Below are 27,904 nucleotides of genomic sequence, written 5' to 3'. Positions count from 1 at the left end.
AGGCACCGGTAACACCCATTCTCCAACACGTCTACCTTCCTCAGGCACCGGTAACACCCATTCTCCGACATGTCTACCTTCCTCAGGCACCGGTAACACCCATTCTCCGACATGTCTACCTTCCTCAGGCACCGTGTCACCCATTCTCCTACACGTCTACCTTCCTCAGTCACCGGTAACACCCATTCTCCTACACGTCTACCTTCCTCAGGCCCCGGTAACACCCATTCTCCTACACGTCTACCTTCCTCAGGCACCGGTAACACCCATTCTCCAACACGTCTACCTTCCTCAGGCACCAGTAACACCCATTCTCCTACAAGTCTACCATCCTCAGGCACCGGTAACACCCATTCTCCTACACGTCTACCTTCCTCAGGCCCCGGTAACACCTATTCTCCTACACGTCTACCTTCCTCAGGCACCGGTAACACCCATTCTCCTACACCAACACAAACAGCTTAGATTTGTACTTAAGCCAAGGTGTGAAATACACAAACGCTAATGATCACCGAAGTAACAACTTACCTGCTTCCTGTCAAATCTGACAAAAAGAACGAAGTGGAAAAGGTTTGTGTTTGTTTGGGGCCAATGTCAAGTGAACATGCGGCCCCCCTTATTAGAGTAATGTCCAGAACTCTTTACCTTTCCAAGTCCACGTAGTTGGAAACGTATGAAAAATTAGAAAACAATTGTCAAAGTTGACCGCGTGCACGTCCACCTTATGTCAATTCGACCTATACATCATCGATTTATAATCCAGATCCCTTTGGCACAGGGCAACAGTTGTAATTGGATAGTGTGACAGTGCCGTATGGTCACCGTCCTCAGAAGACTGGGTGAGAGGACCATATATCCAGCTACAGAGAGAGCGCCACTGCAGAGGCTGGTGGACACTAATCACAGGGAGACTCTGAAACTCCTCCCACTATGACAACAGCAAGGGCTACGGTATAACAGATAGACAATGTCTAGGTCCACAGCCACAGGATTGACAAATTCCTCAGGTGCACTGTTCAGAGAAATCTCTTCCAGTTCCGAGTCTTGCCTTTTTGGTCACTTCATTGCAATTTGTGTGATCACAAGGGAGATGGCAGTGATAACAGCCCACTTGCTACTGCAAGGGATTTGAATCCTGACGTACAGTAACTAGACGATATTCTCCAATGGCAAACTCTCAGGCCAGTCTTCAAGAACATGTCAATCTGACAGTAACAATTTTACAGGGATACGGATGGTTCATCAACTGGCGTAAGTCCAGCATGATTCCCTCCCAGCATATGATTCTCCTGGGTACCCTTCTGGATACCTCGTCGCAACAGGTTTTCCTCTTCAGGACAACAGAGAGTCTGTTCAGGACTTAGTGCGGATGTTCCTATATCTAAGGACCATCTCCATTCACCTTGCATGTGCCTTCCCTCCATTCAGAGGTATTTCACCAGTTGGTGGTGCGGTGGGTTTGGCCTCAGATCGACCTGTTTGCCTCACAGCAAAACCACAAGGTTCTTTGTTACGGAGCATCCACAAGAGACCCGGTGCATTTCTAATAGGCGCACTGGCGGTTCCGTGGCCATTTCAAACAGCGTATCTCTTTCCTCCGATTGCCCTGCTTCAGTGGGTTCTTCAAAAGATTCAGGTGGAAAGGGTAATAGCCATTCTGGTTGCACCCAACTGGCCGAAGCGAGCGTGGTTCGCAGATCTCAAGGATCTCTTCAGTGCAACCCCGTGGCGTCTACCTCTACAGCCAGACTTACTCATGCAAGGCCTTTGTCTTCACCCAGACCTTTCCCTTCTGAATTTGATGGCATGGCGGTTGAGCGGTCGGTCATAAAGGGTAGAGGTTTTTCAGACCAAATTATTTATACTATGATTTCTGCTCGTAAACCGTCTACAGTTAGCGTTTACCACAGGGTGTGGCGGACTTATTTTGCGTGGTGTTTAACGCGTCATTTGCCTAGGCAATATTTTTTGTCAAGGTTATTGACTTTTTACAAGAGGGACTGAATACAAGATTGCGTCTGGCATCCTTAAAGGTCCAGGTATCCGCCTTGTCTGTTTTATTTCAAAAGAGGATTGCTCAGTCTTCTTAAGACTTTCCTGCAGGGTGTTTTACACTTGCAGCCTCCTTATGTTTCCTCCAGTTCACCCTTGGGATTTGATTATTGTTCTCGAGGCTTTACAGAAGGCTCCGCTTGAGCCTTTGGCGGAGGCCGCTTTTGCTTTGGTTGACGTGGAAGACGGTGTTTCTCCTGGCCATGGCTTCGGCTTGGAGGGTTTCGGACATAGGTGCTTTATCAGTTAAGACACCTTTTGTAGTTTTCCACGAAGACCGGGCGGTACTCCGTACTCGTTTGGACTATCTTCCTAAAGTAGTATCCAGTTTTCATTTGAATCAGGAGATAGTTGTCCCGGCTTTTTTTCCTTCTGGTTCTTCTTCCGACGATTTGGATGTTGTTACTTTAGATGTTGTGTGTGCATTACGCCTTTATGTTCGGAGAACCAAGGCTCTCCGAAAAACTTATTCTTTTTTTATTCTTTATGATGGGCATAAGAGAGGCTGGCCAGCCTCTAAACAGTCCATTCCACGATGGATCAGAACGCCCATTCGTCAAGCCTATCTTTTCTCGGGTAAGCCAGTTCCGGTCTCCGTTAGATCCCATTCTACTCGCTCAGTAGCAGCGTCCTGGGCGGCGGGCCAGGGTGCTTCTGCTGAGCAGATTTGCAGTGCAGCTACCTGGTCTTCTCTACATACGTTTATCCGTTTTTACAGGTTTGACTCCTTCGTCACTGCTGATGCAGCATTTGGTAGAGGAGTCCTCAGTGCAGTTAGGGAGCGTTCCCACCCTTGAGGGACTGCTTTAGTACGTCCCATGGTACCAGTGGTTCACCATAGGCTGAAGGAAAAAACAGGAGTTTTGGTCTTACCTGTTAATTCTGTTTTTCTGAAGCCATGGTGGATAACTGGGCACCCACGCTTCGCTCTGATCTGCTGTGTTTGAGTGTATCTCTGTCTTGTTTCTTCAAGACTCTGGTATTGGGGTGTGTGTGTGGGTCGGCTTCGCCTTTTCCTGTTCCTTGGGCTTTGGTAGTAAGTAAACTGATTAGCCTGGGGGCAGGGCAGGGTATTAAGGAGACCATCCCAGCTGCACTATCAGAAGTTTAACTCCTTGGTGCCCGGTCTGGAGGACCTACAATATCCCATGGTACCAGTGATTCACCATGGCTTCAGAAAAACAGAATTAACAGGTAAGACCAAAATTCCTGTTATCCACTACGCAAGGAGTTGATATTATATAGTGTGGCGAGCGCAGCAAGCCACCGAGCCCCGCGGATTACTGCGCGGGGCTCGGTGGCTTGCTGCGCTCGCCACACTATATAATTACAGATTTATCTGTATTTATTCCCAGGACGCAGTGTTCATTTGTTGTTTTCTGTGTGTAGCCCAGGAGTTACTTGGTGACTGCGATAGAATCAGGCTGAACAGGGCCGGAGCTGATGTCACATGACTTCCCTTCCAATGCCTGGGCACGCCTGCGTTTTCCCTTTCAATGCCTGGGCATGCCTGCGTTTTCCCTTCCAATGCCTGGGCATGCCTGCGTTTTCCCTTCGAATGCCTGGGCACGCCTGCGGTTTCCCTTCCAATGCCTGGGCACGCCTGCGTTTTCCCTTCCAATGCCTGGGCACGCCTGCGTTTTCCATAGACAGGACTGGTATAGCATTCTGAAACAAGGTGGAGACTGAAGGCTTCTTAAGTGCATTAAAAAGAATTAACAAAACTTCCAATGCAATGCTTGTGTCATGGACACGTACTGTATATCTAAAGGAGTGATCCACATCCAGCGAGGGGTCGTTCTACGGGCCTGGGCATAGAAGTGGTGATGCGGAGGAAGCCAGATCCTTTCTTTAACCGGGTGCTGGACGGGGTCCAGACAGTCATTAACCCGACGTCGGGATCCCGACTGTTAAAACACAGACGGCCGTCGGCTATTTTCCCTCGTGGGGGTCCACGACCCCCATAGAGAGAGAATAGAATAGGTGGCGAGCATAGCCCGTGCCCGCTGTCTGAGACTGGCCAGTCGGGATCCCGGGATAATGACTGTCGGGATCCCAACTGTCGGTGAAACATACCACACCCTCTTTAACCAGGGTTTCCCAATCTTGATTCTTAAGGCTTGTACACAGATGGTATAATCAAACTGACTGGGGTACTAATGAAGTCACCTGTGCTTAAGCATGCATATCCTGAAAACATGGACTGATAAGGCGTCTAAAGGCTCATACACACTACAAGATTATGGGGTCGATCCTATTAGGTCCGAAGGGTGCGAGGTGCCGTTTAAACGCTGAAAACGGCACCCGAATTATACCGATCTGGCACCCTTCACTGGGCCAAATTTTCTTAAAATTACATGCACCCCCATGGAGGTGCGAGCGCTTTTAAAAAAATTCAGCCCGCCGTAAAGTGCGGCCAATACCGTGATGATTCGCACGAAGGTTTAGACGCGAACCTGGAGTGACAATTGCTATGCACCAGGTGCACCGTCCGCCAGGTATAGGACATGCGAGCGCGCACCTTTCGCGACCATTAAGCGGGCCATTTACCAGCGCTCTGCACCAGCATCCTACACGAAGCCTGCTCCGGGGTACACCCCGCCACATAGCAATGGGATGAGCGAGCGAGAAACTACAATATGGTGGGCTGGCTGAGAGTGGCTCCATCTGTACAGAAATTATTATTAATTATTATTAAGACACCTTTGGACTAGAAACATGGTTGATGAGGTTGAAAAAATACATTAGTCCATCAAATTTAACCTATTCTTGAATTACTGCTGTGCACAGATTAGATTTAATGTTGAATAGAATTTTAAAATAGACCCAAATAAATTCACTATCTATCTCCCGATACCCCAAATTGTATATTAGACCAGAAAGGAATAAGAACAGATAGAGCACTTTTCTTTTAGCTGGGGTCTGGAAATAGAACTGCCAAATGCCAGCCCCCGCCATCCACCGGAAAGGGGGGGGGGGGGGGCGTGCGCACGAGACGACACTCTTGTGCCCCATTCCGGCGGAGCCCTCCGACGCCCACTTCAGCTGCCCCTTGCTCCCCCTAACCCTGCCTGTCTCTCTGAAGCGGAGACGGGCTGGGATTCTGCCGCCCACCACCAAATGCAGGGGACGCGCGTACGTGTGAGACGCTCACGCGTCCCTGTGGGATTGAGCGTCTCTCCGCCGGCGATTCCCAGAAACACTGAGATGAGCTCCGTCTGTACATTATAATTACTGGTTATATCCCGGGATACTTGTTCTTCTAAGCATTTGTCTAACCCCTTTATCACTATATGACCCTTCACACAAACCTGGAACCTTCACACAAACCTGGAACGCCAGTAGCGATCGGCGTCTTACACACAATAGTAACGCACAGCGCGCAAACGCCAAAACTTACTGAGAAGAAAAACGTGAAAAATCCATCTGTTCAAATATTTATCAAAAATGCAATAAAAACATCACTTACATAAAAAATAAAAAAAATAAAATGTACAAAACATAAAAGCAGCTTCCAGTAGCTCCTGCGGGAATACAATCGCTAGGTCAACATACATTATGTCGACAACTGAAAGGTCAACATAAGCATTAGGTCAACAATGGGAAGGTCGGCAGTCAAAAGGTCAACATGAGGTTTTTCAGGTTTATTTGAGCTATTTCATACCCTACACCCACTGGGGCGTAGAGGGAGAATATAATAGTGTGCCCAGAGAAACGAGTCACCGCGCCCGAAGCATGGCGAGGGCAGTGACTCATGCCAGGGGACGCGGTACATTGATATGGTGTCATGTCGATATTCTTTGAAATTCGGGACAAAAAAAAAAAAAACTGTAAAAAACTCATGTCGACCTTTTGACGGTCTACTTTCCCATTGTCGATTTAATGTATGTAGACCTTCACAATGTCGACCCATAACCCCCCTGCGTTATACCGGTTTCGTTTTTTTTATTTAAATTAAAAAATTCTAATAAAACATTACATTATGGCAAAGGGAACAAATATTTACAAGGTGTATATACAAAAGGCACTTTCTTATCTAGCTCCTAGTATTGGAGAGCAGTAATTTGGGCGACTGTCCGGACAGTGGTGGGATTAGCTACAGGACCCCCAGAGTTACACGGTGCATTATGAATTCTGTATGTCCCAGACAAGCACTTGGTTATAGGACGCGGTGAAGAGAAGGTTGCCTGAAGGAGATACTCGGCAGAGATGTACGCAGTCGTCGTGAGCTGAAAAGTCTTGTTGTGTGCCCGTGGACGAGTCAATGACGCGCAGGAGTCGCTCTGTGGAGAAGTAACGCAGGTTACCATGGCGGGGAAACCAAGGAGCATAAAAAGCGAAATATTGTGTAAACAATTTTAAGAAAACTTATTCCTATAGTACATTAATAAATAGTTTTAATTAGATGGATTCATATCATTTTTTTTTTTTTGCTAGAAATTAGGATTGACACAATACAACATTTAGGTTATATGCACATTTTAATCCAGTGGTTCCCAAAATTTTGTAATTGAGAAATTTAGAAACAAAATATTAAATGGAGTAAATTGTGTTTATACTGTATGTCATCCTGAAGGTGCGTACACACACTGGGTGATGTCATCCTGAAGGTGCGTACACACACTGGGTGATGTCATCCTGAAGGTGCGCGCACACACACTGGGTGATGTCATCCTGAAGGTGCGCACACACACTGGGTGATGTCATCCTGAAGGTGCGTACACACACTGGGTGATGTCATCCTGAAGGTGCGTACACACACTGGGTGATGTCATCCTGAAGGTGCGCACACACACTTGGTGATGTCATCCTGAAGGTGCGTACACACACTTGGTGATGTCATCCTGAAGGTGCGTACACACACTGGGTGATGTCATCCTGAAGGTGCGTACACACACTGGGTGATGTCATCCTGAAGGTGCGCACACACACTGGGTGATGTCATCCTGAAGGTGCGCACACACACTGGGTGATGTCATCCTGAAGGTGCGCACACACACTGGGTGATGTCATCCTGAAGGTGCGTACATACACTGAGCGTTTTTGGCCAATAAATCACTTAGTGCATACAAACTGAGCAATTTTCACACTGGCCCAGTGATTTCCAGGGTGATTGTCAGCGATTATCAGTCTCACCGCTCATAGTCCGCCCATACACACTAGGGGATTTTGAGCACGAAGTAGCTTGAAACGGGAAAGGTGAGCCACTTTTTTTAAGCCACTTTTTTGGAGCCACTTTATTAATCAATTGTAATTTGCAAATATTAGTAGATGGTGAATGTCCTGGATAATTTCCTTACTATAAATGAAGGTACCACTCTCCAAAGGTGTAGAATGGAAGTAATCCATTGAATGGCTTATGTGATGGCGCTGGCTGATGTTAGACGTATAAGGATAATCGTGTATAATTATGGGCAGCATCAGACTGTATCGCCCATCACCCGTCCCAAATACACAGCAGCTTATAAACCCCTGAAGAACCTAATCAGTGACAGACTGCACATACGTACAGCCCGTAGTACGCATGCCCGCGGCCGCGCTGCAATCAAATCCTGCTCATTTATATATTGGCAAGCCGTTCGTAAGGTGATTGACAGGAAATAGGCATCTGTGGGCGGTAACCGGCTAGGGGAGGGTGTGCGACACTAGTGCCAGGCCGGATATCCCTTTCTCCATTGCAGTCGCTGAATAAGTCCCTGGTTACTCTGAGCCTCGGTTCCCAGTGTAACAATCATTCCATGGTTAATTTGCATGTCGGGATTTCCCTCGAGAGGGGCAGCTGCGTAACTGAACGCTGGCCTCTGCAAATTCACTATCGTGCGATCAGGACTGAATTAGCCTCAATGTCCAGATAACATTCTGCTACAACCTGTATTAAGTCTTAGGGGGGGGGTATTCAATCGCCGGCAACCATCTCCTCACGGGGGAGTTGGATGTCGGGCCCTATTCAATGCTGTCTTTCCCGACAGAATTAAGCAGGGTTTCTCGGCAGAATGAGCCCGACTTCACAAGCTGTCGGGCTCGTTCTGCCAAGAACGGCTGGGAAGAGACGAGCTGCCGCCTGCAGCTCGTCACTTCCCGGTCACAACTCGCGGCCACGCCCCCTTCTCGCTCCCCAGCAGGCGGGACATTGAATCCTGCCTGCATGTTCTCGGTCAAGCTGGACCGCCGTGACCTACACATTAAATACCCCCCTTATAATGACCTTACTATAATATATTGTGAGATTTCTAAAGGGCTAAAATAATTGCTCACTGACGACATTTGATCTGATTATAAACTAGTAAATCGTTATCGTCGCGCGTCAAAATGACCGAACGGAGCAGCACTGGACTTGTTCTGCTGGGCGCCATCTAGTGGCCACGGGTGCACACAACACTGAGGAGCAGTTGGTCCTAGAGGTGGTACCACTCAAGGGGTTAAATGGAGGTGTAAAATTAGAAGTATTTTGGCTGTTTATTCCAACTTGAATACTAATATCTGGGGACTTACCGCTGCTGCCCAGGGCTAGGAGTGAGGCTGCTGGTGACATGGAGAGAGATGTGGCGAAATGCGACAGAGGGATACTCAGCAGGACCTGTAGGAGAGAGCGAGAGATGTGAAGAGAGAGAGAGAGGCAATGTCAGGGTAGGGATGTCCACAGGCTGTGTTTTGTGTAGTGAATATTACACACATACGTATAAAATAGCAGGAAAGGAGTCAGTGGCATAGAGAGTCCAGGCGGTAACTGTGCAGCAACCTGACATGTCCTCCGCTCCCAGTTGTAGCTCGGTTATTCCTCCATTTGTTTTTGTAATCTAACAGCAGGCAGAGACACCCTCACTGTTCTACCCCACACTCAGCTACTCTGTGTACTGGTTAATCCCCCCCCCCCACCTGGCCAATGCGGAGAAATCAGCAGAGGAGGCCATATACAGTAGGACACACAACACCTTAATGGTCTTCCCCGCACAGACACAAGCACATGTTACATCTGCCCCACCTGCAGTGCAGCATGGTTTTCTCCATTTGCTAAAAAAACAGCTTTGAAATCAGGTCTGAACTCGCCAAACAGATCTAATGAGTATTGTAATGGTCAGGGCATCACAGTGTAAAACACTTCTTTTAGCACTTTATAGCCCCCTACCACAGTAACTGCGGCCACTGATCTAACCCTCCCTAACCTACCACAGTAACTGCGGCCACTGATCTAACACTCCCTAACCTACCACAGTAACTGCGGCCACTGATCTAACACTCCCTAACCTACCACAGTAACTGCGGCCACTGATCTAACACTCCCTAACCTACCACAGTAACTGCTGCCACTGATCTAACCCTCCCTAACCTACCACAGTAACTGCTCCCACTTATCTAACACTCCCTAACCTACCACAGGAACTGCGGCCATTGATCTAACACTCCCTAACCTACCACAGTAACTGCTCCCACTGATCTAACCTTCCCTAACCTACCACAGTAACTGCTGCCACTGATACAACACTCCCTAACCTACCACAGAAACTGCTCCCACTGATCTAACACTCCCTAACCTACCACAGTAACTGCGGCCACTGATCTAACACTCCCTAACCTACCACAGTAACTGCTGCCACTGATCTAACCCTCCCTAACCTACCACAGTAACTGCTCCCACTTATCTAACCCTCCCTAACCTACCACAGAAACTGCTCCCACTGATCTAACACTCCCTAACCTACCACAGTAACTGCGGCCACTGATCTAACACTCCCTAACCTACCACAGTAACTGCTGCCACTGATCTAACCCTCCCTAACCTACCACAGTAACTGCTGCCACTGATCTAACCCTCCCTAGCCTACCATAGTAACTGCGGCCACTGATCTAACCCTCCCTAGCCTACCACAGTAACTGCTGCCACTGATCTAACCATCCCTAACCTACCACAGTAACTGCTGCCACTGATCTAACCCTCCCTAGCCTACCACAGTAACTGTGGCCACTGATCTAACACTACCTAACCTACCACAGTAACTGTTCCCACTGATCTAACACTCCCTAACCTACCACAGTAACTGCTGCCACTGATCTAACCATCCCTAACCTACCACAGTAACTGCGGCCACTGATCTAACCCTCCCTAACCTACCACAATAACTGCGGCCACTGATCTAACACTCCCTAACCTACCACAGTAACTGCTGCCACTGATCTAACACTCCCTAACCTACCACAGTAACTGCTGCCACTGATCTAACCCTCCCCAACCTACCACAGTAACTGCTGCCACTGATCTAACACTCCCTAACCTACCACAGTAACTGCTCCCACTTATCTAACACTCCCTAACCTACCACAGTAACTGCTGCCACTGATCTAACCATCCCTAACCTACCACAGTAACTGCTGCCACTGATCTAACACTCCCTAACCTACCACAGTAACTGCGGCCACTGATCTAACACTCCCTAACCTACCACAGTAACTGCTGCCACTGATCTAACCATCCCTAACCTACCACAGTAACTGCTCCCACTGATCTAACACTCCCTAACCTACCACAGTAACTGCTCACACTTATCTAACACTCCCTTACCTACCACAGTAACTGCTGCCACTGATCTAACACTCCCTAACCTACCACAGTAACTGCTCCCACTTTTCTAACACTCCCTATCCTACCACAGTAACTGCGCCCACTTATCTAACACTCCCTAACCTACCACAGTAACTGCTCCCACTTATCTAACACTCCCTAACTTACCACAGTAACTGCTGCCACTGATCTAACACTCCCTAACCTACCACAGTAACTGCTGCCACTGATCTAACACTCCCTAACCTAAAACAGGAACTGCTGCCACTGATCTAACACTCCCTAACCTACCACAGTAACTGCTCCCACTTATCTAACACTCCCTAACCTACCACAGTAACTGCGCCCACTTATCTAACACTCCCTAACCTACCACAGTAACTTCTCCCACTTACCTAACACTCGCTAACCTACCACAGTAACGGCTGCTTTCACACCAGCCAAAAACCCGGCAAAAGGGCTAGGGGGTACTTACCCACGTTGCAGGTCCTCTGTGTGCTGACAGGCCGGGGATCCACACAGGCGGCGGGCGCAAATGACATGACAGCGACGGATGAAGATAATGCAGCTCCCTGGCGCCCTCACTGCCGCCAGAGAGCTGCGTCATCTGCACCCGCCATCTGACCTATCATCTGCGCCCGCCGCCTGTGTGGATCCCCGGCCTGCACCCAGGACCAGCAAACAGGGTGAGTACTCGCCGCCTGCCCGCCTCCTTCACACCCCCTTCACACACCAGAAAATACAGGGACTTTTCTGGTGTGCAAGGGGCCAACTCGGGAATGGCCCGGCATGATCCCTGGGCCATATTCCCGGGTGGGTCGCTGCATTTTCTGGTGTGAAAGAGGTATTGAAACCCTGACCCCCCCCTTCACACGCCGCAATCCCCCGCACACATGCAAATGGATGTTTTGCATATACATCCACTCACAGCCTTGCGTGCAGGGACAAAATTATTCAATGGTTGCCGACCATCGAATGATTTTGCAAGTGCTCGCAGACCTAAGACTCCTCTGTGGTGTCGTAGATCTGCTGGCGCCCTGTACGGAAAGCGGGCATGTTCGTTCCCCTGCAGGGGAGCGCGAGGACCAGAATAAGGTCCAATGTGTGTACTTGGCGATACAGTCTGGGACGGTGACCCGGCATTGGTAAGTACATACACAATTGTTGATGGCGGAGCAGAAGAGGGCGATCGTGGGGGGGGGGGGGGGCGCAGGCCATGCAGCATGTCCGTGGTTAACGAGGTTATGGGGGAGGGGGTCATTATGGATGTGCGGGAGCTGTACACACGCTGGACGTGATGGTGATAAGGGACCTCCCTCTTACTTTCTCATCTAGTGTGTATGGGGCTGATCACTTGCTAACTCTCACATGTGTGATGCATTGGGGGTGGTGTGGTGGGGTGTCCCACGCCCTGGACCTAATGATTAGAATATTAGGGATCTACCAGATGATGAGGTTAGCTGGATGTGGTGGGTGGGCCTATAATTTTAGCCAAAATGACACAAATAACCTCACTTTTACTTGATGTTAAATTGCTAAATGATTACATATCTAATTAGTAATGTGTTTCCGTGTGTGGCACTACAAGTCTCAGCATGAGAGCACCTTTCATTACTTCTAATTAGGTTTTTCAGTCTAGGCCCGGGCGTAGTTAATACCCTGGCTAAATCGCTGACTGGTCAGCTGGCAAAGGCTACAAGAACAGATACAGCATGGGAAGTTTTCAGGAACACCTGGAGGAAGAACAGGGATGAAAGCATGAGACTACAGGAGTAGCGGAGGGCAGGAGCTGGGAGAACGGAGGCAGAGTTATAGCCGGTGCCATCCCAGTATAGCAGTACCTGCTTCTGTGCCAGGCTATAGAACAGAACCTCCTTCTGTATCCCAAATCCTGTGTACACCACCATGCCCGGCTGCCACGGGCAGAACGCTGCCAGGGTGGGAATGGGGGTCTCCGCTTCCTGTGTGACAAAACAAACTTTAGGCAACTGCATCAGATGTAAGGACGCAGGGCTACAAACAATGGTAACATGTATCAGATAATGAGACGTACAGGCGACACGCGTGACATCAGCATATAATGCTACAGGCCAAGTGTATAATACAGCAGTCTGATAGTACATGTGTAACTGCACCAGGTGTATATATACCATGCAATGCGGTCTCCAGCCGCAGTCTCACCACTCACCTTTTCACTGTCTGGAGCTGGGAAACTCAACCAATCCAAGAGTTCGCACTTGTCTTTTAGCCAATCAGAGGCCCAGACACTTACACGCCTGTCCAAACTGGCCGCCAACCAGATCTCTCCTTCCTGCAGGCCTAGTTCATCCGGCTTTAAAAGACAGAAACATAAGTAACTGTCATATTCCATCGCCCCCTAGCTGTAACATCTGAGATGTGCACCAGGTAATACAAGGGTGCAAACACAGTACAGGTTGCAGTCTGACAGCCCATTTGGTACCTTTCTAGGTGAGCACTGGATGGTGGTGATGGGGGAATCCTTGTGGTCACTCAGTATCCGGATAGTCATTCCTGTACGCGGGCTGCTGATGGCCATCAGTCCATCCTTCCCGCCGGACAGCAGTACGTCACCTGTATAAAAGTATGGCCGTCACTGACACAAGAACCATAGCCAGAGACACATGGATGGGCCCAGCAGTCACTAACCAGTCCGGGAGAAGGCAATGGCGGTCACGGCACAAGGGTGAGGATGAATCTTCATCTCCATCTCCGTCTTAGACACACTGAAGATACGGATTGTCCCATCGCTGTAACCGGCGGCGATCCTCTGCCCGGTGCTGGCATGGCGGCTCCAGTCCAGACACAAGCAGCTCTGTGGCATAAGGAGTATACCATGCTGTAATAGCAGTAACCTTACACCGGGCACGGCAGATCCCCGAGCAGGAGATGTACAATGGGGCTGGTGGTACCTGGTTGAGGACTTGGAACTGAAGAAGCAGCTCGCAGCTATGGAGGGACCAGACCCGGACGCTGCCATCTTCCCCGCATGTCGCACAGTGCGTCTCCCCCGGACCCACCACCAAATCGGTCACCTACAGAGACAGAAAATTCTCTGTTCTAAGAAGGGACCAAGTAGTTACCAAACTATGGGGCCATATATCAACGAGTGATAAAACCCGTTGTGTACAGAACTAAGTGCGTATCATAAATGGGGCACCAGCCAATCAGCTCACAAATGTCATTTTTCAACCACATAACAGTTAGGAGCTGATTGGCTGGAACACAATGAGTCTGATCACTAGTTGATAAATGAGCCCCTATGGATGAATTTGCTCTCCCAGAATAATGTGTCTGTACCTTGTTCCTATGACCACTGATGAGTCGGATACTGCTATTCTCCACCCAGTTGATGTACCATAACGTGCTAGCTGTGGTACCCACGATACCCATCTCCAGGGCATCGTCAAAGGTCGCACTGACAACGGCGCCATCTAGTGTCATCTCTTGTTCCATTAGGACAGACGAGGAGCTACAGAGGAGAAGCAATAAATCACAGTCCAACCAGAAATAATGGAAAACATTTCCTTGCACAAAGCAACCAGGCGTATAGCACGGCAGATTGTACCATTCACATGGGGGGGGATCACTAATGTGCAAAGTGCACCCATCACCATTACATAGCGGCAGCAGTTACTCTCCTAAGAGTCACAGTAAATTCCTACAGAGAGATCCAGTTCATTGCCCTGTCCTGCATGCGCCAAGCCTTCCATCGCTGCGTTTGGTGGCGCGTCGCAGTCACACAATAACTCCCGTACCTGGCCTCGGACCCCTTCTCTCTCAGCTCCTGCACGGCAGCCACGGACCACAGCCTTATCCTGCGAGTGTTACTACCAGTCACCAGCCTGTTGCCTCTGCACAGCAGAACACCTTGGGGCAGATAGAAATAAAAGAATTATCCTGTTGTGAAATGAACTCAGTTCTTGCCGGACAGCTGAAGGAGCTGGCACTCACCGATCTCCCCCTGGTCCGCTTCCCACGTCATAAAGCATCGGTGAGTCTGGGCATCCCACACGCACACCTGCCCTGTGCTGCAGCCCGTATACAGCAGAGAGGTGGGGTTATAGGTGAGGGACGTCAGCTCTGCTGAACCAACCTCATCCGGTACCGCGGCTCTGTATAACTGAGATAAGACAGGGATGCATCAATGGGTCTGTGGCTACACTTGGGACCGACACGATCTCCCAGTTCCACAGTGAGCAGACACAAGTAAGAGTTCATTACAGAGGCCCTTACTAGAGTAGACAGCAGGACTTCACCAATCACATATTCTGTAGCTTTTGCTGTCCAATGGGAAAGCTTGCTTACCTTCAGCTGAGATGATGTCCCATTTTCCTCTAGGCGACAGAAATTTACAGCAGCGGTGCCCACACAAGCCAAAGAATTGGCATGTGTCGGGTTAAAGGCGACGGCGTGCACAGGCTGGATCATCTTACTACTCGCCAACAGTTTGTAGGTCCTGGTGCTCCACAGTGCAAGCTTCCCATCCCGGAAATCTCCTGCCAGACAAAAACACTGATTTACGGGAGAACTCCACCAAGTGCCAACAAATGCTGCCCAGACCGCCACCGCCATTGATGGACCGGCCAGAAACAAAGGAGGGAAAGTCATTTTATTTTATTGCATGTATGTTTATTTGAAGGGATTTCAAATAAAAGGCGAAAGAGCAACCATTAACCCCTTCCTGACAGAGCCAGTTTTTGCGTTCCTGACAGAGCCATTTTTTTCAAATCTGACATGTTTCACTTAAGTGGGGATAACTTTTTTTTGCTTTTACTTATCCCAGTGATTTTGAGATTGTTTTCTCGTGACACATTGTACTTCAAGTTAGTGGTAAATTTGGGTCGATACAGTCTGTGTTTTTTTGTGAAAAATACCAAAATGTCGTGAAAAAATGGAAAATTTTGCAATTTGCAAAATGTCACATTTTCTGCTTGTGAGACAAATAAACATACCACTCAAAATAGTTAATAACTAACAAAGACCATATGTCTACTTTATGTTGCAATCATTATTTCAACCTCCTTTTCATTTTTTTGGACACTAGGAGGCTTCAAATATGAATAGCAAATTCTCAAATTTTCAAGAAAATTTCAAACACTGATTTTTTTAGGGACCAGTTCAGTTCTGATGTGACTTTGAGGGACTTGTATGTGAGACACCCCCATAAATGATGCCATTTCAAAAACTGCACCCCTCACAGTATTCAAAACAGCATTTTGGAAGTTTGTTAACCCTTTATGTGTTTCACAGGAATTAAAACAAAGTGTAGGTGAAATTTCAAAATTTCTTTTTTTTTGCAGAGTTTCAATTTTAATACATTTTTCTAACAAACACAGTAGATTTTACTAGAGAAATGTGACTAAAAATTGATTCCCCCAATTCTTTTGTTTTCATAAATATCCTATATGTGGCCCTAGTGTGCACGTTGACCAAACCACAGGCTTCATAATAGAAGGAGCACCTACTTGATTTTGGAGCCTCCTTTTTATGAGATTTTTTTTTAGGCACCATGTAGGTTTCTAGGCACCATAAGTGCTAAAAGTTAGGAACCTCCCCCACAAGTCACCCCATTTTGCAAACTACACCCTTCAGGGAATTCATTTAGGGGTATAGTGTACATTTCAAACCCCCAGGGGTTTCACCAATTTTGATACAACTGGGCTGTGAAAATGAAAAAATTTAATTTTTCATTTTCACAGCTCAGTTGTATCAAAATTGGTGAAACCCCTGGGGGTTTGAAATGTACACTATACCCCTAGATGAATTCCCTGAGGGGTGTAGTTTGCAAAATGGGGTCACTTGTGGGGGGGTTCCACTGTATGGGTGCTTCAGGGGTCATTCAACCAGAATCTGTGCTGCAAAATCCAAAAATCACTCCTTCCCTTCTGAGTCCTGCCATGCACCCAACTGGTATTTTTTGGTCACATGTGAGGCATTGCCATACTCGGGAGAAATTGGGGCACAGATTTTGGGGTGCTTTGTCTCCTTCATTCCTTGTGAAAATGAAAAATTTTGAGCCAGATCTGCATTTTTGTGTAAAAAAATGTAATTTTTTACACAAAAATGCAGTTCTGGCTCAAAATTTTTCATTTTCGCAAGGAATGAAGGAGACAAAGCACCCCAAAATCTGCCGGTAACACAGGAAACGCTGTGATTGGCTGTTCAAATCTGAACAGACAATCACAGCGATCGCCGACCGGGGGGGGCACCCCTGCCCCCCCTGGGCTGCGAGGGGGGATGTCTGCTGTCAGGGACAGCAGACATCTCCTAACTGTCACCGCGTCTATAGACGCAGTGACAGTTAGAAGCCATGACGTACATGTACGTCAAATGTCGGGAAGTACTTCCCGACCATGACGTACATGTACGTCAAATGTCGGGAAGGGGTTAAAGGCCTAATTCAAATCTGATCGCTAGGCTGGGTTCCCTCACAGCCTAGTGACCAGGTCAGCGCCAAATGATCGGAAGATTCCTCCCCCCCCCTTCGGTAATAAAACTCAGTCAGAACTGTGAGTGTGTTTAGCGTATAAATCTAGTACGCTAAACAAAAACATCCATGTGGCGGTAATCGCCGGCCTGTCACATTTATATGGAACCCAGAGGTCAATAGTAGATTTCAGGAAATGCTGCGGATCCAGATCACAGAGAATAAACTCCATCTTCCCTTCCGCAGTTTTAGTGCTGACAATGGTGGGAGTCTAAACACTATATAGTACTTATGGTTCAGTAAGAACGTAATGCCTCATACAGATGGTTCCATGTGGTCTATTTTTCGATTTTATTCTGCTTATATAATCAAAACCGAATCGTAATCGAACGGAAATCAAAACACATGAGATTCCGATGTGTGGCCCCGCGACATCGATATCAAATAGAAAAATAACCTGTGCAGGCAAACCTATATAGTACAGATCTGTCCGATATAGTCCAAATCCAATGTGATTGCCTTGCTGTGCGAGTCGATCACCCATTAAGAAACATGTGACAGCTGGATGACCAATGACTAATCTCCAATGAGCTGCATACTGACCGACAGTGACGAGAAGCCGGTCATCCCGGGAGAAGCTCATGGCCTGCACCTCCGCCTGGTGATACTGCAGGATTTTCTTACAGACGCCTTCTTGTGTGTCCCAGATTCTAATCTGGCACAGAGAACACCCATCTCCCGAGCCCGATGAGGACGCCAGAATCTAGGCAGAAATAATACACAAGGCTACAGTGCTCAGAACATAATAATAATGTTATTTATATAGAGCTCTTTCTCCAATGGGGCTCAAGGCACTTAACAGATCGAATGAATGTAGTACAGTACAGGAACAATAAAGTTCAGAAAATATTTTCATAAACTCCAGAGAGCATGGAGATTCTTAAGGGAATTAAGTAAATGCTTGAGTAAACAGGAAAGTCTTGGATCTGTTTTGTGAAAGGATTCTAGAGTGGGGGCCTCTCTAACTGTGCGGGGAAGTGAGTTCCATAGAGTCAGAGCCACATGGCTAAACACCGGGTTTATTACCTGGTAATGGGTTTTCCTCTACTCCACCATGGCAGCCCTCACTCATGGGTTTCTCCCCTCTGGGTAGTGCCTTGGAAAGGAAGAAAAGACACCAGCCCCTATAAAAGGGCCCCTCCTCCTTCCTTCTGTGTCTTTGCATTCTCCAGCTTAAAAACATAACAGATTAGTACACAACACATTAAAAACGAGTGAGGGTCGGGAATATATGCTGCCATGGTGGAGTAGAGGAAAACCCATTACCAGGTAATAACCCGGTGTTTCCTCTACCTCCCCCATGGCAGCCCTCACTCATGGGTCATACCCAAGCAGTACATAAATCCAGAGGGGGGTAATACTCACGTAAACAGAAACATAAGCCAGCTCGGCTATAACAACAAAAGAAAATCTTCTTTTTTTTTTTCCACAATACTGCCGCGCTAAGGATTCTTCTCCCAAACTTGGCGTCTGATGATGACATTACATCAACTCTGTAATGCCTCGTGAAGGTATGGACCGATGACCATCCTGCTGCCTTACACAATTCTAAGACCGAGACGGATTCCTTCTCCGCCCAGGATGCGGCCACCGATCTTGTGGAGTGAGCCCTAAGCCCTTCTGGCGGCTCCTTCCGCCTTATTTGGTATGCCTTCAGGATGCACTCTCTGATCCATCTTGACAAAGTCTGTTTGGACGCCATTTGTCCTCTTTTATTTCCTACTGTTAGTATGAACAGATTTTTGGCTTGGCGAAATTCTGCAGTTCTTTGTTTGTAAATAGTTAGGGCCCTGACGACATCCAATGTATGCAAACGTTCCTCCTTACTATTGGATGGATTGGAACAGAAGGACGGGAGTACAATTTCTTGGTTTATGTGGAATTCCGATGCTACTTTTGGGACAAACAACGGGTTCGTCCTTAAGGTTACCTTATCTTCGTAGAAGTTTAGATAGGGCTCATCTACCCACAATGCCTGTAACTCTGAAACTCTACGGGCCGACGTTATTGCTACCAAAAATAGGACTTTCCATGATAACAATTTCAGTGATACTTCATGCATAGGTTCAAATGGCGCTTCCATGAGCACCCCTAGTACTAAATTTAAGTCCCAGGGTGGTAATGGACTTCTAATTCTTGGTTTCAGCCTTTTTACTGCTTGCATAAACCTGCGTACGTCTCTGTTGTTTACCACATCCCAGTCTAACATGGAAGCAAGCGCTGATACTTGTACCTTCAAGGTACTCACCGAGAGACCCATCTGGAGACCCTGTTGTAGGAAGCTCAATATCGTGGCTACAGTCTTCGGATCCTTATGCTCACTTTTTGACCAATACACATATCTTTTCCATATTCTGTAATATGTCTTTACTGTGGAGCTTTTTCTGGCTTTAAGTAGCGTCACAATGACCTCCTTGTCAAACCCCTTTGCTGTTAGCGCCTTGGTCTCAGCAACCAAGCCGTCAGGTTCCAGGACGGGGGCTGCGCCCTTGTCACTCGTCCCTGCGACAGCAGATCCTGAGTCGATGGCAACCTCCATGGTTTGTCCACTGCCAGCCTGCATACTGTACTGAACCACGCCCTCCTTTGCCAATGTGGTAACACTGCTATGACTTTCACATTCTCTCTCTGGATCTTCTTCAGTAGTCTTGGGATTATGGGAATTGGAGGAAACACATAAGCCATTTCCATGTTCCACACAGCTGTCAGAGCATCTACTTGAGCCGCCTGAGGGTCCCGAAATCTTGAAAAGTAGACTGGTACTTTTCTGTTTCTTTCTGTCGCCATCAAGTCTACTTGAGGTACACCCCACTTCTTTACCAACAAGTCGAACACTATACTGTTGAGAGACCATTCTCCCGGTAGACAATCTTCTCTGCTTAGCTGATGCGCGACCACATTGTCCTTCCCCGCGAGGAACACTGCTGAGATATTTACCACGCGAGCTTCTGCCCACTCGAATAGCTTGGATGTCTCTTCTAACAGAGCCCTGCTCCTTGTGCCCCCCTGGTGGTTTATATAAGACACCACCGCCTGGTTGTCGAATCTTATAATCAATTCCCTGCCTCGTATTAGGCTTTGGAAGTGAACGCAAGCCCGATATACTGCTTCTATCTCTCTCAGATTGGAATGGGCTGTTTGCCATTATGTTGACCAACGTCCTTGAGCCACCTGGCTGGCACATGTTGCCCCCCAGCCGTACTGACTGGCGTCTGTAGTAATTACTATTTGTTTTTCTATTGCAAAACTTCTCCCTGTTGCCAGACGTTCCGCGTCTGACCACCAGTCCAAACCTTTTTTCGCCGCTTTTGACAGTTATTCGTTGATTTAGTCCCCTGCTGTTTTTGTCCCACTGCATTAAAAAGCATGTTTGAAGCTTTCTCATGTGAAAACGAGACCATTGGATCGTTTCTAGCGCTGCCGACATGAGGCCCAAAGTTTCCATGCAGTCTCGAGAGGATACCATCGTTCTCTTCAGCATCCATATTATTTTCTTGAGCAGTTTCTCTCTTCTGGCTATTGTTAAGGACACATTCAGGTTCTGGGTATTTATGATCACGCCCAGATACTGTATTTCTCGTGTTGGAACAAGACGACTCTTTTTCTCGTTTATTAACCATCCATTGTCCTTAGGCATTCCACTACCTCTGCCGTATGCAATACCAGCTGAGCCTCTGATTCTGCCACGATCAGGATGTCGTCCAGGTAGGGATATAGTCTTATTCCTCTTTGTCTCAGCCAGGCGATTACTACCACTAGTATTTTTGTAAAAGTCCTGGGAAAAGTTGCCAGGCCAAAAGGGAGCGCGTTGAACTGATAAGTGACCCCTTGGACCCGGAACCTCAGGAATTTCCGATGCCCTTTGAAAATTGGAACATGTAGATAAGCGTCCTTGAGGTCTATCGAGGACATGAAGTCGTCTTGATTTAGGTCCGCAATGATAGACTTTATTGATTCCATCCTGAAAGATTTTATTCTTATAAACTTGTTAAACCTGCGCAGATCTAAGATGGTTCGAAAACCGCCCGCGGCCTTCCTCACCACGAAGAATCGGGAAAACCATCCCCGAAACTCTTGTGACTTTGTCACTATGCTGACCACATTTTGATCTAGCATTTCTTTTAGACTGGACAATAATGCTCCCCTTTCTTCCATGTCTTCTGGAATAGGGGACTGCACCAGGAGTTCCCCTGGTTTTTTCACAAAGTCTATTTTGTAGCCCGAACGAACCACTTCTAGAACCCACTCGTCTGAAGTGGATCTCTGCCAAGCGCTTTGAAACTTCAGCAGCCTGGCTCCTACCCCTTGTGGGTTGGCGTCATTGGGAGTCTTTTTTAGAAGAGAATCTACTCTCCTTGTTCCCTTGGCCACGAAAATTGGCCCTGGAAATCCATGATCCCCTTCTGTACGGTCTCCCAGGCCTATAAGCCCTTGATTCCCTAAATTCTTGCTGCTGGTATCTATTAAACCTTGGCGGGGGAGTCTTCTTAGCTACATTATCCTGAGGTAACCACACGGATTTACCTCCAGAAATTTTAGAAACGAAGTCATCCAATTGTTTGCCAAAAAGGTAATCACCCTGAAAGGGCATGGAAAGTAGTCTGTTTTTAGACTGCACTTCTGCTGCCCAAGGCTTTAGCCAGAGGGCTCTCCTAGTGGCCGCTGCCGCTGCTCCAGCTCTCGCCGCTAGGCGCACTGAGTCCAATGAGGCCTCACACACGAACTTCACCACAAGTTGCACATCCTGCACCATCCTGACTAGCTCAGATCTTTTGATTCCATCCAGTAAATCGCTCTCCAGCTGCTGGCACCAGCCCCACAGTACTCTGGAGGTAACAGCCATAGCCGCTGCTGGTTTCAACGCCGCACCTGCCACCAACTGCAGCTTCCTAAGACCCAACTCGATTTTTCTCTCCATAGGGCAGTGGTTCCCAAACTGTGTGCCGTGGCTCCCTGGGGTTCCTCTGGACACATGCAGGGGTGCCGCGGCTTGGTGGTCTAGGACCAACTCAAATTATTAATGGTTAATTATTTATGAGCAAAACCAGTGCTGGTGGCTGCCAATCATAGAATGTGTACAAACAGAAGCAAATCCTGCCCTTTACCACATAACTGCTGCTAAGAATCGAATATAAACCCAATCTAGTTAATTTTTTTGGGACCTAAGGGTGCCGTGAAAAAAATTCTGATGCTCTAGGGTGCCGTGAATGAAAAAAGATTGGGAACCCCTGCCATAGGGTCTTTAAATATATTGGCCTCCTCTAGGGGCAAAGTGGTCTTTCTAGACAGTCTTGCCACTGCTGCATCTATTTTCAGTGCTGCCTCCCAGGAGGAAACCTGCTCTTTGTCAAATGGATACATCTTATTGATCCTGTTTGAGATAACCCCCCGTTTGTCCGGGTGTTTCCATTCTTCTGAAATTACTTCTTTCAGAGTATTGGACAGAGGGAACACTTTACCTTTACGTTTCTTATCCTTAAATAACATTTCTTGGAGGCTCAAGTCCTCCTGATTGATTGTATGATTTGTGTACACAAGATGTGCGCACAATCTGCATACAATCCATCTTACAATCAATTGAGATTGTATGATTGGGTACAATATCTTTCTGATGTATGGCCACCTTTACAACTTTCACATAAGATGCCCACGTGTTTCTCAGGTAACACTTTCTCACAGGCTGCACATTTGTCTAAATGAGGTCTGGTCTCTGATTTATAATAGAACCATAACAATCACTTATATAAGCGTATAGGCTAAGGTGGACACCCATAAACAATGTGGCTTACCCTGACTTTTTCACAGCACGACCATCGTCCTACATGACAGCAGTGCGCACCTATACTCTGCTAAGAACAAGAAAAAACTCTCCTGATGCACGACACTAATTAGCCTCCAGCGTTAACGCAGCAAAAAAGAGCCAAAAACCAGTTGCCCGATAGGCACCTTACCCGGCTTGTACTGAAGACCTCAGACACGCTGGCGACCCCAGACGCTGACTATCCAGTACAGCGCTGCTCAGATACCGACGCCGGCTAAGTACGCTTCCGCTCGCGGCGGAAGCGCGTCACTCGCCGGCGCCGCGCACTGCCGTCGACGTTCGCCCTGTGCAGACGCACGCGGGCCAGGTAGTGACGCGGCAGTCGCTATCCCGTGCCGCCATAGCAATCACTCCTGCGGACGCCACCGCCTGTAGCTGCCCCCAGGGGGGTCCGCATGCGGCCTCATGAACAGATCCACCGGGTCTCTTTGACTGGATCCCACATCCTCTGCAAGGGGCCTGGGCCGCGGCAGGGACGTTTCCCCATGTAGGGTAAGCCAGTGTCCACCTGCCACCTCACTTGCACTTACCCGGAAAGGAAAAAAAGACACAGAAGGAAAGAGGAGGGGCCCTTCTATAGGGGCTGGTGTCTTTTCTTCCTTTCCAAGGCACTACCCAGAGGGGAGAAACCCATGAGTGAGGGCTGCCATGGGGGAGGTAGAGGAAAAGCAGGTGAATTATGGGAGATTCTAGATACTGCTAAAAGTCCTTCATCTACAGATCGCAGTAATCGGGTGGGACAGTATGGGATAAGAAGCTGCTGCAGGTACCTCGGGCCTTGCTCATGTTGGGCTTTGAAACTCAGTAGGTTTATCTTGAAGATGATTTGTCCAGGTAAAGTCAGTGGAGGGAGTAGAGAATGGGAGTTATGTGGCTAGAACGGGGCTGGTTGGGGCAATAGAAGTAAGAGTGAGGCAATATAATGGTGTGAAAGAAATCTTGTGAGATTTATTGATGCACATAAATGACAAGAAGGGAACAGTTGGGCCATACTCACCATGGCATCATGAGTCAGTGCCAGGGTAGAGATCTCCTCGGGGTGTCCCAACCAGTGTCGCTGCATCCCAGAATGCAGATCCTCCACCACAATCACACAGCCGCACGTGTACGCAAAGAACCCTGCACAGTACACGGCAATCACTGACAATCCCATTCACGTCCTATCACCGCCATTATCAATGATCACACCCTCGCACCCCTACGGACAGTCGGACCCCTCCATATTCTTAGGACAGCATCACAATGGAAATGTTATTCTTGCATCATATCCTTTTCTCTGAATGGGACACGGAGGGGTAGTAAATTTACTAAGATGGGAGTTCTATTGAAGATGGAATGTTGCCCGTAGCAACCAATCAGATTCTATCTCTGTGAGAGATGTGCAAAATATCCGCTAATAATGCCAGCGTCGCTCTCATTTGTTATATAAATGCAAATAAAAATGTGGTGTAAAAAAAGATTATGGGCCTTATTTTGGTTCACTCTCTGACAAAATCCTTCTTAGATGGACAAAACCATATGCACTGCAGGTGGGGCAGATGTTACTTGTGCAGAGAGAATTAGATTTGGGTGGGGTTTTACTTCAAAGTGAGATCTATATTGCAGTGTAAAAATAAAGCAGTCAGTATTTACCCTGCAAGGAAACAAAATAACTCACCCAAATCTAATTCTCTCTGCACATTTTACATCTGCCCCCCTGCAGTGCACATGGTTTTGTCCATCTAAGAAGGATTTTGTCAGAAAGAGTGAACCAAAATAAGGCCTGAAATTTCCTGTATAAGGTAACATTACCGGTCATTATGATGGATACAAATGTGTGCTTGGCAAATTTCCCACGATGTTGACAAATTCACTCAAAGGGGTTAAAATGTTAGTGTACTTTTAACTAGAGCAAAACCGGATGGGCACTCGGTGTTCCCCAATGGGTTCGGAGAAGGATACAATATAAGGATCCCATTTTCTCTCTCATGGGGGACATAGGACCATGGCAATATTCCCAAAGCTGCCTCTACATATGAAATGTCAAAGCTCAGCATGCCACGGTGGAAAGAAAGCAGAAATTTCAATTTCAAAAAGAGGAGACTGCAGTCATTTGAGCTACTGTGACATCACTGTGTTTAAACTAGTGAGTGTCTTTGCAAAGCCTCGGGACACACTAGCAGTGCATGTTGGCCAGGTCTCACAGAATCCCAAGTAAAATAATCAGCACCACCTGTGGATCTTATAAAATGTGTCAGTCAGCAATGAATACACCTGTGCCTCGACATGGATATATGGAAAACATGTACTGTCAGTTTGTCCTGAGGACTGGATTGGAGAAGCACAGCCCAGGTGTATGGAGCAACCATGGAGCATTTCTGCAGTGCAAGTCCAGCAAGGGGTCAGTCAGTGAGTGTGGCGCACGTCTCTCTGCCATGGGGCAGTAACAGGAAGCATGCATATTATACAGTATATCCCAGTAACGCAGCCTTTCATATACACTGTCACACAGTGGCTGCAGCGTACAGTATAAGACATGTGGAGCCGAGGCTATGTATATATCATGTACCTGTATCTGGGTTCCACGCCATGTTCCCTCTGCCGTTACCATTGTACCCAATGACTGCTTTCAGCTGCAACATTTCCTGGCCGGGCGGAGGTGGGCACATTCCCTGTACAATACACAAGGTGCAATGACATCAATTCACCAGCCAATCAACGCCTGTCATTTTTCAAACGTAGCTGATTGGCTGGTGCATTACCACCTCCTACTCTGTCTCCACTTTATCCCTGCACCAGGAGTAATACATCTGCCCCACTGTGAGCTTCTTACCTTTGCCAAGCAGGGGTCTTTGAAACGAGGGTTGAAATGAGTGTAAGCATCAGGACGGGGCGTCTCCTGCCTCACATCTAATGAAGGAACACAGGAGATAAGATTATATAGAATGTGCGCACAAACTGGGGAGTATGGAGGACAAGGACGTCCATAGTCCGCTCAGCAATCAGCCGTCTCTGACAGGTGCTTAGCGCGCACTCATCTCCGCATACAGGGAACATGCATTGCTCTGCACATCAGCACCGTTGGGTTACGGTGATTCTGTCTGACAATGTTGGGTTCATCATTACCTTCTCCCTGACTGCTGCTGATGGTCCTAGAACCCCAGGGCAGCTTGGACCTATTGGGCTGGCTCTCTATAATGATCAGAGATGACTGCCCATCACTTTCCAGTGGATCTCGCAATTCCACCTCTTCCACCACAGATTCTGCGTGCGCAGCTCCGGCCGCCACCGCGTCCCCATCATCGGACTCTGAAAGGAGCCCTGCAAGCAGCGAGATAGGAGGACAGCAATGAAAGAGTGCACAGATGATATCTCACAGGGGTGTTCTATACCGCACCATACCATATTACAGCGATAGTTCCTCTCACCTGCATAACCTGTATGCTGCACTGGGCTGATATCCAGGCGCGGAGGGGAGGAGATACAAGGACGAGGAGCTGTGCCCCTTGGCACTCCGCTAGAGATGAATGTGGAATCTCTCCTCTGATCTATGGGACCTGTTACGGGAGAACCAGATTAGGTTCATGGGGTGTGGCCAAATCACCTGCAGCCAGTAATGACCACTCTACGGATCCACTTACCAGTGCTGGAATGGATGGCAGAGGGTAAAGGACCATTTACACTCGACTGGCGGGAAAACGTTGAACCTCCACCAGGGATGAAGCTAGGAAAATAAAATAAAAATTGTCTTTTAGTATATAAGTAAAGAAAAACTAGCAGGCTAATAAGAATTAAAAGTTACCAAAAACACACATACAAAATAAAAGGAGCACATAAATAAAAAAAATAAAAAAATATTACCTTCTAACTGGAACATCGGGGGCCGCTTCGAAGTCCAAAATAAAAATGGCGTCCCCAGCAGTGATCACACTCTGCTGATCTGGGGAGAAGTCCGCTTGCTGCACAGGTTCCGAGTGTCCGATGAACACCTGAAAGGGGGGAGGAGCCAAGATACAGGGACGTGAATGCACAGATGCATCATGGGAGGACGATAAACCATAGCAACCACAGAATGACACCACAAAGAGGAGAAACCAGACAGCGTTATTTGGTCACGTTACCTGTGGGCGGGTGATTCCAGCCAGACTATAGTTCCAGACTTTGATAATTGGGTCCCCAGCAGTCAGCAGTTGTCGTCACTCACTGCCAGGGTGTAGCAGTGCTGTTTATGTACTTGTGTCACCTGAGGAAGATCAGAGGTGTCACCTACATGTGGGACATCACCACAACAACAACGGTTTTACCAAACACCTGTAAATCTGGTTCTTTATTTACCCAACACTGACATGGACGTCCATAGTCCGCTCAGCAATCAGCCGTCTCTGACAGGTGCTTAGCGCGCACTCATCTCCGCATACAGGGAACATGCATTGCTCTACACATCAGCATCGTTGGGTTACGGTGATTCTGTCTGACAATGTTGGGTTCATCATTACCTTCTCCCTGACTGCTGCTGATGGTCCTGGAACCCCAGGGCAGCTTGGACCTATTGGGCTGGCTCTCTATAATGATCAGAGATGACTGCCTATCACTTTCCAGTGGATCTCGCAATTCCACCTCTTCCACCACAGATTCTGCGTGCGCAGCTCCGGCCGCCACCGCGTCCCCATCATCGGACTCTGAAAGGAGCCCTGCAAGCAGCGAGATGGGAGGACAGCAATGAAAGAGTGCAAAGATGATATCTCACAGGGGTGTTCTATACCGCACCATACCATATTACAGCGATAGTTCCTCTCACCTGCATAACCTGTATGCTGCACTGGGCTGATATCCAGGCGCGGAGAGGAGGAGATACAAGGATGAGGAGCTGTGCCCCTTGGCACTCCGCTAGAGATGAATGTGGAATCTCTCCTCTGATCTACGGGACCTGTTACGGGAGAACCAGATTAGGTTCATGGGGTGCGGCCAAATCACCTGCAGCCAGTAA

The 27,904-nt window shown here is 47.9% G+C and overlaps 1 protein-coding gene across 1 annotated transcript in view; it reads right to left on the bottom strand.

The window, feature by feature from the left end:
* Positions 1-5,473: 5,473 nt before the first annotated feature.
* Positions 5,474-27,904, bottom strand: part of LOC146021118 (WD repeat-containing protein 90-like) — a 30,822-nt gene continuing 8,391 nt past the window's right edge. The window contains 19 exon segments of the mRNA XM_083154919.1: positions 5,474-6,335; positions 8,545-8,629; positions 12,451-12,570; positions 12,798-12,986; positions 13,071-13,201; positions 13,277-13,442; positions 13,540-13,662; positions 13,928-14,099; positions 14,386-14,497; positions 14,582-14,750; positions 14,936-15,126; positions 17,661-17,820; positions 18,604-19,764; positions 20,781-21,586; positions 21,642-21,696; positions 23,936-24,057; positions 26,559-26,641; positions 26,779-26,906; positions 27,738-27,844. Coding sequence (XP_083011045.1) covers positions 6,178-6,335; positions 8,545-8,629; positions 12,451-12,570; positions 12,798-12,986; positions 13,071-13,201; positions 13,277-13,442; positions 13,540-13,662; positions 13,928-14,099; positions 14,386-14,497; positions 14,582-14,750; positions 14,936-15,126; positions 17,661-17,820; positions 18,604-19,764; positions 20,781-21,586; positions 21,642-21,696; positions 23,936-24,057; positions 26,559-26,641; positions 26,779-26,906; positions 27,738-27,844 — 4,238 coding nt within the window. The 3' untranslated portion in view covers positions 5,474-6,177.

The sequence above is a fragment of the Crinia signifera genome, chromosome 7 (assembly GCF_055691185.1).
Source record: "Crinia signifera chromosome 7, ASM5569118v1, whole genome shotgun sequence".
Classification (NCBI taxonomy): Eukaryota; Metazoa; Chordata; class Amphibia; order Anura; family Myobatrachidae; genus Crinia; species Crinia signifera.
The sequence above is the reverse complement of the archived record's forward strand: the minus strand, read 5'-3'. Positions and strand labels throughout refer to the sequence as shown.